This window comes from Cololabis saira, chromosome 16 (assembly GCF_033807715.1).
Source record: "Cololabis saira isolate AMF1-May2022 chromosome 16, fColSai1.1, whole genome shotgun sequence".
Taxonomy (NCBI): domain Eukaryota; kingdom Metazoa; phylum Chordata; class Actinopteri; order Beloniformes; family Belonidae; genus Cololabis; species Cololabis saira.
Genome location: NC_084602.1, coordinates 21737058 through 21749466, shown reverse-complemented (window position 1 = coordinate 21749466; position 12409 = coordinate 21737058). Strand labels below are relative to the sequence as shown.

At 41.2% G+C, this 12409-nt stretch overlaps 1 protein-coding gene across 1 annotated transcript; it reads left to right on the top strand.

The window, feature by feature from the left end:
• The first annotated feature begins 8457 nt into the window (after nt 1-8457).
• LOC133462484 (Krueppel-like factor 11) lies at nt 8458-12083 on the top strand. The gene is made up of 4 exons (XM_061743751.1): nt 8458-8653; nt 9588-9860; nt 10131-11091; nt 11286-12083. The coding sequence occupies exons 1-4, from the start codon at nt 8615-8617 to the stop codon at nt 11585-11587; spliced, it is 1575 nt and encodes a 524-aa protein (XP_061599735.1). The 5' UTR covers nt 8458-8614; the 3' UTR covers nt 11588-12083.
• Nucleotides 12084-12409: the final 326 nt, after the last annotated feature.

Here is a 12409-nt window from a genome sequence, read left to right as displayed (position 1 = left end):
GCAGTGGAGGTGCCATGATGTGGGGTTGTTATGCAGACATTAAGTTAACTGTGAACTAACTTCTGTAAACCAGAGTATTCAGTCAGGTAAACGTGAGACCACCTCTCCCACGGCTAAGTATGATTGAAGTCATGTATCAAGAATGATCCAAAACACATCAGCAAATCTACTATATTGTTGGTTATCTGCAGTTGGATTATCCTATTATTAAGACCCAGTATTATCATATGACTTTAATTATCACACACGCACAAACAACAGAAAATGGAAAATTTGCAGCATTAATCCTTGCTGCAATTTGAATTAATTGTAATGATAAATGTAATTTTAATGCCCTGAGACCGTTGTGCTGTCATAAAAGACAACTATTCTTAGCCAGAAACCTGCCACAAATGATAGGATACTGCAGTAACTCTCCTTGTTCGTCTCTCCTGCTCAGACATTCAGCACTCACTCTGATCATTCTGAAAATAGTCAAATTTTTGCTCTAATTCTCTTTTCATTAATTAAAAACTATATTGTACAGTTGAGTTGATCAGGTGAATGGTACATGTGCTGAATGATGCCAACCATGTCTGTCATATTTATTGACATACTGGCATCAAATACGCATTGACTGAAAACAAGAGCAGTAAAATGAATTTAAAATGAAAACTTTGTCGATAAATCATCAGGTCACCTGATTTACTCCAAGTTGATTTGAATAACAGGCATGATATGAGAGTTAAGTTTCCTACTTTTATAATTCTGATGATTTTACAGTAATTATCCACCGTATAACAATCAGGTCAGAAAAGTACCAAGAATTGTTGGAATTAGACCTTGTTTCCTAGACCTTTCACAGATCTTATAAGCATTGTGCTTGACTACAGAACAAACACAGACAAGTAGCTCCACAAGTGTGTTTCCACCTGATTGCTCTGCAGATACAATCGTAAATGATAAAACTGTCTGAGTTCAGGTGAGCAGGTAGATCTCATTTAGTTAGAATTTAACCAATGAGTCACGTCAGCGTTGCCATGCCTTCATGTGTCATCTGCCATCTGTTCTCTTCGACCGTCTCACTCTCCTTTTAAGTCTCAATACATTTTTCCCACCAGCATTCGTCTCCATTAGAAGTATTGGTGAACCACAATCTTCAGGTTTTTCCTCAAATTTCTATGAAAGTTATGGTCAAAACTCACCATCATTCAATTCTAAACTTTTATGTCGACATTGTACAGTAATTTCTTTACGGTATTATGGTCCAGGCTCAGCATTTAAATCTTGTTGTGGCCATGGCTTGGAGTGAGCTGAAGGAACACCTCGATTATTTTTTCTTTTTCAGCCATTCTGGTGCAGACTTACAGGTGTGTTTAATATCATTTTCCTGCCTTGTGACCCATTTTCAACCAAGCTTTATCTCTCACACATACAGTATGGCCTCACGTGTCACACCAGAATACTTTGGTGTAAGGAGTTCAACTCACTGTCAATATCCTGTGACTGCAGAACAAGCCCCAATTATCAGCCTACCACCACCTTGTTTGACAGTTGGTCTGACACGTTTGTCTTAATGTGATGTGCTTGGTTTTCACCACGTGTTTCACTTTGGTCTTATTTGTTCTCATTTGTTTGGGATGAAACTTTGCATGTTCTTTTCAGAGTGACAAACATTTCTCCTGTCAACCCTTCCAAACAAATTATACTTGTGCAATCTTTTTGTACATAGACTTGTACATTTAACATGCTGAGGTTTGACATGTTGTGCAACCATTTTAGATTCACTTTAATAATGAATAATGATTTAGTTTATAGTACTTGTAAAATATAATAAATGATATTGATCTGCAGTGATGGGATGATGAAATACAGCATTCCCCTGCCAGCTGCATTGAGTATGGTTCTGAAGGCTTCTTTCCGCATTGATATCTGACACTATTTGGCCCTAAAAAGAACAATATCATGGGACACCGTCACACTGGGAAGATGTTGGCATTACTGCAACCCAGAAGGCTTCTTAAGCTTTATCCATAGACTGCATATAAAATAAGGATATAATTCAATCACTCTTAATATGTTGAAGAACATGTTGCATATCCACTTGGCAGCAATTACTGCATTTATTCGTCTCAAGATTAAATGTAATTTAATTGCCGCATTATAGAAAATACATTACCACATGCATAATGTTATAGCATAAAAGTTTATGATTATTATTATTGCCTTTATTTAACCAGGTCGGTCTCGTTTAGACACCATGACCTCTTTTCCAAGGGAAGCATGGCCAAGACAGCAGCATAAAAGAGTTGCAACAATAACAAAACACACAGGAATCACACAGCAACACAGATACAGTAATTTACAGAATAAAAGCAATAGGACTAATGCTCCGGATTCACACAAAAACAAGAACAAGTGCAGTATGAAGCTGCTCCAATTTCTCTCTCACAGGTTTTAAGAGATACGAGGTTGATGAGCTCCTTTAACTTTGGAGTTTTCTGCAATGCATTCCAAGCAGCAGGCACAGCGTACTTGAAGCAGTGCTTACCAAATTCAGAATTTACTCTGGACACGTTTAATAAATAATACTTGTTGGAACGCAAGCAGTAATTGCTTTGGGATTTGGAGAAATAATTACATAAATAGTGGGGGAGCAGACCCAAGAATAGCTTTATAGATCATAAATATGCCAATGTGTAAGGCGGCGTGATGCCAGAGAGGACCACTCAGCTCGAGCAAACAGTATAAGGTGCAGTGGTGAGTGAGGGCTTTACAACCAGTGACAAACCTTAAGGCACCATGATACACAGTGTCCAGAGAACGCAGAGAAATTGGATATTGGATACATTTGTTGCATTTTTTTAAGTAGTTTTTCCACAAAGCTGCAAACTTGAGCATGTTGGGGTTTAACTTGGTTTTGGAGGCAAAAAAGGCAAAAGAAACTGGGGGACTTTTATGAAGACCCAAGAAACAGCTTTGAAAAGAAACATGTTGATTAGGTTGCAAAACATAATAGACAGCACTGGACGTCCACCACGCAACACAGTGGTCAGTGGACTGTCTTCAGTCCAGGACTTCCTCTGATTTGCTGCGATTCAGACCAGTAGAGACCATTTCTGCCCACAAGTACATCCTTTTTCAGTGACTCTTTACAGCATTTTTTTTTAAACTGACTAGAACAAGATAATATTATGATTTCTTTCTGGGATTAAGACAGAACAGTTGAAATTCACTGAACTGAACAATAAATGAGTTGCAATGCAAATAAGAACAATTGACCATTCTGTGTTTTATATCTGACATCAACTTGGAATCTAGAATAATGTTTAAACAGTTTATCGACACCTTCGTTCTTAAATTATGTTCTACCTAAATAAAAAGAGAGCACCAAAGCATTGGGACGTATAGTTTTGTGTGAGGTTTACATTTAAAAGTTTCATACATTTTGTTATCGTGTGTGTCATTAAGCTTTTTACAGTAAAACACTTGTGGCTTTGTCACATTGATCAGAAGATTATTACAGCCACTGCTTCTTAGTATACAAAAAGCTCTCAAAGGCAAAGCTCCAAGTTATCTTAAAGATGTTATTGGTTCTTATCAGCCACAAGACATCCCTGCAGTCAGAATACCAGTTAACTTGTGGTTTCCAGGGAAGCAGAACCCTCCATCCATCCATCATCCATCCGTCCGTCCGTCCGTCCGTCCGTCCGTCCGTCCGTCCGTCCATCCATCCATCTTCTTCCGCTTATCTGGGACCAGGTCGCGGGGGCAGCAGTCCTAGCAGAGATGCCCAGACTTCCCTTACCCCAGAATTGTCTGATGAAGCCAAAAGGACAACATCATCTGCAAAAAGCAGAGATTAAATCCTATGGTTCCCAAACCGGATCCCCTCCGGCCCCTGGCTACGCCTAGAAATCCTGTCCATAAAAATTATGAACAGAACCAGTGAGAAAGGGCAGCCCTGCCGAAATCCACTGGGAACAGGTCTGACTGCGATCAGTCGCACTGCGATGCAATGCGAACCAACCTCTCATACAGAGACCGAACAGCCCTTATCAGAGGGCCCCGGACCCCATACACCCCCCACAGAATAGCATGAGGGACAGGTTCAAATACCTTCTCCAGATCCACAAAGCAGATGTGGACTGGTTGGGCAAATCCCCATGAACCCTCAAGCACCCTGAAGAGAGTATAGAGCTGGTCCAGTGTTCCACGACCAGGATGAAAACTGCATCCAGTACCCTGGTGTAGACTTTCCAGGGGAGGCTGAGAAGTGTAATCCCCATATAGTTGGATGATATTCTCCGGTACCCTTTTTTAAGAAGAGGGACCACCATCCCTGTTTGCCATTTTTTATTTTATTTATTTTTAAATTTTTTAATCAGCTTCCTCATTTATAGAAGTAGGTTGGATATGGAACATAGTTTATTTTGTTGGCTTATAAACCCAAGTTTACAACATATGTTTGGGAGAAAAAGAAAAGAAAAGCAGTTTTTGTTTGACTTCCCCTGCCTCGTTCTTTATAGTTGTTTTTTTTGTTTGTTTTTGTCATTTTTATATTTCTTTGGTTGTTCATCTTTTTTAATTTAGAAAAAGCTTTGGATTCATATTTTTGTTCCTGCAAAGCTACTGTGAGTTTACTGTTATTTAGGAAATTAAAGAATTATTGGGAATGGATGTATTTAAATACAGCCCCAATTAATAAATCACTCTCTAAATGTGATGCTAAAAAGTCTCCTGGTGAATCTAGCAGCATGTACTAAAGTGGCAAAAAACAATGCAGAAGAACATTTTGCCACGTTGCCAGATGACCAGACATGATATTATTCTGCGTACCCAAAATGAAATGGAGTGTTTATCATTAGGCTTCACTCATCGGCAGGCCGTCTCCAGGGAAGCTCCTCCAGGGAGCCCTCAAATCTCCCTCCTGTTCGTCCTGTTGCCAAGACGACAGACAGCGAGCCAGCAACACACAAGTCAGTCTCTCATAGCAACAGATTGGTTCGGTATCCCGCTCTGACCAATCAGAATAAGCGTGCTTGAAGAGAAATCCCTGTTGTTGCTCCATTTTGGTGTGTAGGAGGAAAGGGGGTGGAGTCATGTGTTGAATGGTACACAATGCATCCTTCAGAGCAGCACTGACTTTATGAGACAGCTAAGCCTACTACAGGTCATCTATGGTTTATTGTTAAAAATAAACACCAAGACAATTTCATCAGGCACAAGAAACTTAAGTAACATGACCAGTATGATCTAGATAGCTAGTTATAGATATGTTCTTTTGTCTTTTTTCTTGATTTTCATTTGTAGAAGCTCAACAGTCTAATGACATTTTCTATCAAGAAAATGTAAGTGTTGCAGTTCAATGTATTTCAGTGTTTTGTTTGCATGACTTGAATTGCAAAACAAAGAAAAATGTAAGATAACATATCAGATTCTGACCAGAGAAATTGTATATGATTGCTCAATTTTAATTTCAGCAAAATGTCTAAAGAAAAAAAGGCTATCACTTTAACTTTTGTGTTGCATGTCCTCCACTAGCGACACTTAGGAAGAATTTGAGGAGAAAGGAGAGCAATTGTTGTAGTTTTCAAAGTGTCGTGAAACGTATCCCGGTTTAACTCGATATAGAATTTCATACTCACTTGGTATACAAGCACAAAGTGGTTGGATAACAGGGTGCAGGCACACTAATATATTTCAATACAGGGTCATAATGCTATAATAAACACAGAATGCGGATTTATATATTATTATTGAAATAAGCAAATCCTTCTCGGAAATAGACAGATGGCAGCATGTTACTGCAAAGTGTGTATGTATTTTTCAACTTTAATGAAACCTTCAAAGATCATGTTGCTCCAACCATATGTAATAATGGACATCCATTGTTTCACATTATTTTGCTTCTTACCCTGAAGAACACGGGTGCTATGATTTCCAAAGAAGATTGTCAAACTGTACTTGTTACACAGCAGGATGGTTTTCTGGTTCACCCTTTCCTGACTCCACCTATGTTTTTTTTTTGTGTGTATTTTTTAAACGAACGTGAGTTTTAAATATGCTGTTGTGGGTGTATTAATGAACAGGGAGCTCCATGCTGTCTTGCAGTATTATCTGGGTGTAACTTGCATTTCACCCAAAGACAGCTTAGCTCTACCAGACCCCCCTTACTCTGAAGAGGAAGAGGAGTGTATAGATGATGGATGGATGGACGGATGGGTGGATGGATGGATGGATGGATGGATGGATGGATGGATGGATGGATGGATGCACACATTTTTTTCTTCTCAAGCAAGCTGTTCAGGTTCTCTAATAAAAATATATTATTCAGATGTATAAAGGCAAAGCTTTGCAACAGTAACTGCAGCATATATTTTCAAACTCCATCTCCACTCAGCATGGCAAAGAAAAAGTTAAATGCAAAATAAACACTCAGTTATTTAATAAAAATGTAATGTCTTTGGAACTTCCTAGTCAAGATGAATATTGTGCTCTTAAATCAGTGTCAATCTTTAAGTAATTTGCTCTATGAGTTGATTATGCTTTAAAATGAATAATAATTTTGCATTTTTAGCTAATATGCTACATGTAGAGCGGTTGTCTGTGGCTGGCTGTCTGAGGTCAGGGGGTGTTATATAGGTCTGAATTATATATTTAACCTCACTGGGGCGACTCCCCCCTTTCTGGCTTCTGGAGTTCCTGAGCTGGGGGAGTTGGCTGGGCAGGGGAGGTGCACATGCAGAGGCCCAGATAGGGCCGTTGTAACCTTTACTCCAGATTCCCTAACTAAGTTGAAGCGGGTTGCCCCAATTATATCACAAACAGGCTGCTGTACTTAGCCCAACTGCCTCCCATCCCTGTGCTAACTGGTTTTCCCTGTAGCTCCTTCCTCTTCCCCTCTCTTTTTGCTGACAGCTGGCACTGATCTGCATTGCTGCTGCTCACAGACCTCAATGCAGCCTGAGGTCATGCTTATATGAGTCACACCTAGGCACAGCCTTCCTTCGTAGCCGGGTGCTAGCAGGGCTGGTGCAACACACCTTCCACACTCCCCTTTGCTCAAGGCAAACTGTTAACAAACAAGCAATTTAAACATGAAACAACGTTTAATCAGTCTTCTTTATGTAAAAGACCATAAATAAAATATCCAGCAAAATTGTATGACCATGAGGCAGTTCATGTCTTCACTATCTTCATGCTTCTTGATGAACATTTTTTTTGTCTTAACTTTTTTTTTTTTGAAGAAACCATGCATTTTAAAAACATCTTACTCTGGTTTAAAGTTTGTTGGAAGTACAACATATATTTGCCTTGTCTACATGCAGTTGGTGACGTAACTGTACATGTAGGTCAAGACCAAACTGAATATTCTGACATGTGCTTTTGGGAAAGGGCTCATTAAAATGGACAGACAATAGGCCACAGGAAAAAAACATTCAAATGATTTCTATAAATAGTGATGAATGTATTAGAAATACAAAACCTTCTTGAATATACAGCCGATGTAAAAGCTTAAATTTATTTTATTGGAAGATACATTTGTTAACAAATGTAGCAGATATTTAGGCTATCATAAAACAAAGCCTATGTAAGAGAACAGAATTCCGAATAAATGAAGTGACACTGACTTTTTAGTTAAAAATAATAATGATAAAGATGATAATAAGCAAAAACAAATCATGGAGGTGGAGGTTCCTTACCCATTTTGAAATTAATTCATGGTTCAAATGAAAGCAAAGCTTGAATAAAGCATTTTAAACATTTTGTAGCTAAGTGACTTTGTTTTACGTGTAATAATATGGGGACGTGATTTTTTTTTGTATCTTCTTTTTTTTAATAGAAAAACTGTATAAACATCCTCCAAAAGAAGAAGAAAAAGAAAACAAAAAAAGCGCTTTGTCTGACATTACAGACGCCTTCACAGGTTGTGGGAAAAGTGTGGATAAATGACTGTCAATTAAATAACAAAGCACGAAGGTTTCATAAAGATCTGTAAGAAATACATAACTCTCCCTACCGGTGGCATGTATTAGTCAAACTATCGATATACTTTAATTTACAAATTTTAAATGTTGAGTTATTACAACGTTTTAGTTTTAAATCACAGATATACGAATTACGTGACGAGGATAACGTCGTCTGTTTCAATCCCAGCCAGCGGTTTGTTCACACAGTCTTTGAACGCAGCATAGACTCGATCGACCTTTCGCCCAGTTCGGCGGTTGGTAGTTCATCGGGTTTACCCTGACACCGCTGACTCTCGAGGCCACGCCCCCCCGGCCACGGGCCGCGCTTCCTCCAATCAGGCAGCGAGCATGCGCTGTTCACGCGGTCCCTGCGCTCCCATTGGCTGGAGCTCCGCACACACTCGAATCTGATTGGCTGCGTGTTGCCAGCCGCCACTGCGCGTTACGACTTTTGTTTTTCTTTTTTTTTTGTCTTTTCTTTTTTTTTTCCTCCTCCCCGTGTTTTACACACAGCTGAGAGAGGAAAAGGGAGCCAGTCAGAGAAAGAAACGACCTCAGACGAGCAGCCTGTCCTAGAACAAGCAGAGCAAAGCAGGCTCTTTGTTTTTTTTCACACTGGCTTTGACAACAAAAACGTGACATTTTAAACATTTTCCTCTCCGATGCCAACGCGACATTTTGAAGAAATTGAATCATACGAGGTAAGATATTGTCGAAAAGTATTGTCGTACTGCACTACTTTTTATTTTTCATTCCAATTATACTGTTTGTATTTTGTAATTATATATTTTTTTACTTTTTTTTACCCTTTCCGGCTGCACAAAGCGAATTTCCCCATTGAGGGAGAAATAAAGGACAATATAATCTAATATAATCTAATCTAAAACTGTTAATTCAGCTCAATCAAACGACTTTTTTTGTTGTTTTTACTCCTATGACGTCTCAGTATTCAATCGACATTCAACAATGTTGGTTTAAAGTTTACCACTTTTATTTGATGTCCTTAAAACACCCTAATTGTATCAGATTAGCCACTTTAATATATTTCCATACTTTCTATTGTACTTATTTAACCTATAGTTGTTAATGCGTGAGTAAGAGGTAATTATAACAGACTAAACAAAGAAATCAAGCATGTCAGTTCAGCTAATTGAATCAGCCCGGTTGCATTTATGTGGAGGATCAATAGTGCACCTTTATTATTGTAAAAGTCTGTATTAATATTGCACCGTTACCAAGAGTACTTCCTGATGCGGAGCCGCTTTGTGGGGCTTTCACATGGCTCATCGCAGCACGTCACTGTTTGGTCTATATTTGGGAAGAGGAGGTGTCCTGGCTCTGGGCCACTGGCAGTGCATGCTGGGTTGGGGTGTAGTCACCAACACCCCCTCTCTGGCAGCATCGTGCAGTTTAGTCCCGGAACTTAAGCTACGGGAACAATGACCAAGCAGATATGACTGGAAGTAGTTGTTTTTTCCAACCCCCCGTCCACTTTAGTCTAAAAAACAAACAGATTCTTGGTGAATAAGCTGATTTGTCACCGTCTATGACTGAGGTGAAGTTAGAAATGGTAATCCAGTGATGTGGCAGCACAGAAGTACTGACATTTCCCTTGTTTCTTTGTTCCCTTTTAAGAACAATATGGATCAGTGTGGATCCTGTGTGAAGAGAAGAAGGCATGACATGGAACAGTCTGTCTCTGGCGTAACCAGCAGCTGTTCCTCTGGACTGGAGTACACAGATCTGGAGGCAGCTGAGGCCCTGGTGTGTATGAGCTCTTGGGGCCAGGCTCTGTTCCTCAGCAGCAACAAGCCGAGGCCCCTCACCCCAGCTTCAGACACCTGCGATTCTATCCTCCCGCTGGAGCTTCCGGAGCCCCCCAAGGACTTTGTGTCCCTCTCCTCTTTGGTAAGACTTGATCACACAGTGGTGTTTAATTAGTAAACATAGTTCAAGTCAAGGTTTCAAGAGGAGGCAGAAGGGATTGTTATTTTAAGGTGCTTGACCTTCAGATATAGCACTTTCTTGCAGGTGCAGAGTAATTTAAATGCGTGCTTATAGCTCAGATTCATAATTTTTTTATGTATTTCCACCTGGGATACATGTTCCTGCAACCACAAGTTGTTTCCTTACATTAGTACTGGGATACACTTTGATTTTTCCACTTTTTCTTTGCAGTGCATGACCCCACCTCACAGCCCGAGCTTTGTCGAGACCCCATCAAACACTACGGTCCAGTTGAGCTCCATCCCGGTTGCAACCACACAGCACTGTGGCTCTAGGCTCAGTCAGGGTCTGGTGGCACCCGTTCCTGTAAAGACCCCCTCCCACGCCTGTCCACCACAGCCCTGCAGAGCCATGGCAACCAGCGTCATCCGCCACACCGCAGACAGAACTGTATGCCAAAGACACATTCCAGTGGCCCCCAGTCCAGAGAAAACTACAGACAGAGTAACAGATATAGTAGTCTGTCAGCAGCAAAACCAAGACGGCATTAAAAACATTGAGCAGATGACCACCCCCCCAACTCCTCCTGCTGTATCCTCAGAAACAGAGCAACCTGGCAGTCCTTCAGAACCTTGCTCGGACGGTGTCTCTACCCCCACTCATGTCATCACTCAGCCACAAAACAGCCAACCCACTCCCAGTGTCCCCACAAACCTGTCCCCTCCTCCTCCTCCTCTCGCCAGCCCTCAAATCATTTGCCAGATGTTCCCTGTCAGCAGCCAATCGGGTATAATCTCAGCCTTCATACCCAGTGCAGTTCAGGCTTCCAGTGCTGGAATTCAGACTGCCACCACCCCTATCCTCCCCCAGCCAGCCTCCACCAACGCCTCCCCTGTACAGCAGCCCCTGATCGTTAGCTCAGCCGTGCCTCAGGGCACGGTGATGCTAGTCCTCCCTCAGACTGCGGTCCCTCAGGCCCCTCACTGCCCTCAGACTGTCATGACTCTGGGCAACACCAAGCTGCTACCTCTGGCCCCAGCGCCCATGTACATGCCGGCCGGGCCCAACTGCAACACGACAGCCACAAAAATTGACTTTTCTCGCAGGAGAAACTATGTCTGCAACTTCCTAGGCTGCAGGAAAACTTACTTCAAGAGCTCTCACCTCAAGGCTCATCTCCGAACGCACACAGGTGAGGATGGAATGAATGTAGCTAACAAAGATGAGTGTTGCAACTAGTTGCTCAAAGTTTTTTTTCAGCATTGTTTTTCTCGTTCAGAAAGCAGTGAGCTCATTGTTTAATGCCAGAAGTGACGCGCTAAGTTTTTATGGTAACAGCGTGAGTCATCTGTTTACCCTGTTTGTCCCTCTCTTTCCCTCGCATAGGTGAGAAGCCGTTCAGCTGCAGCTGGGATGGGTGTGATAAGAGGTTCGCCCGCTCTGACGAGCTTTCCCGCCACCGCAGGACGCACACCGGAGAGAAAAAGTTTGTCTGCCCAGTGTGCGAGCGGCGGTTTATGCGCAGCGATCATCTCACCAAACACGCCCGGCGCCATATGACCACCAAGAAGATTCCCTCCTGGCAGGCTGATGTTCGCAATCTGAGCAAAATGGCTGCAGGCAAAACTCCTTCCTCTAAACCTGGCATTGCCACCCTAAGCATGCTGGTACCTGCTGGCTCAAAGTAGGACATGAATAACTGCCATCTTACCCACTCCCAAGGCACCAGAGGGATGAAAGGAGCAGCCAAGCACACTCAGCTGCTCCTCTTTTTACTCATGGGAATGAAAGACAAACATGCACTGGACTCTTCTTGCTCTACTGCTCATTTGTACATGTATGTTCTTCAACAAAAGAAAAAAAAATCTTAATTTACTCTGATATTATTTATAAGATGTATGCACTCTTTGCCAAAGCCTTTGTATTACGTTTGTCTTAGACATGTGACTTTCTCCACCTCTCCTACAACACATTTTTCTTTTATGTTGATACTGATGTCTATGTGAATGTATTGTTTGTTGTAGTGTAAAATGCATCTATTTGTCATTTTGGGGAAAAGTTGATAAAAAAAATAACAAAAAACAATGTAAATATGAGCATTATTATCTGTACTATGATTATACCTTGATTTTATCTTCCTGTGTAACTTTTCATATTATTTAATATCATATTTGTAATAATAAAACCCAAAAATTGTTAAATAAGTCTGTGCATTTTGTGACATTTCCAAAATCCAATCCATGAGAAATGATGACTGGGATCAAGTCAGCAACCTTTCCCGGGCCGTTGATAAAGAATGCAGTGAGTGGTGTCTGCCCACATCCTGTGTGCGTCAGAGTGACTCCCCCACTACCACCTCCTTCTTTGGTCAGCTGAAGCTCAGTCGTGTTCTTCCAATTGTGCTTACGAGAGTGTGGGTAGCTTCCTGTTGGGTGAATGATTTTCTCTCTCTTTCTCACTCGGTGTGTGTGTGTTATAGAAGCTCTTTTGGCAGATCATCCTGGAACACT

Coding starts and splice junctions, on each gene's coding strand:
- LOC133462484 (XM_061743751.1), top strand. CDS start 8,615: ATGCCAACGCGACATTTTGAAGAAATTGAATCATACGAG. Junction 8,654..9,587: donor AAGAAATTGAATCATACGAG/GTAAGATATTGT, acceptor TTCCCTTTTAAG/AACAATATGGATCAGTGTGG. Junction 9,861..10,130: donor TTGTGTCCCTCTCCTCTTTG/GTAAGACTTGAT, acceptor TTTTCTTTGCAG/TGCATGACCCCACCTCACAG.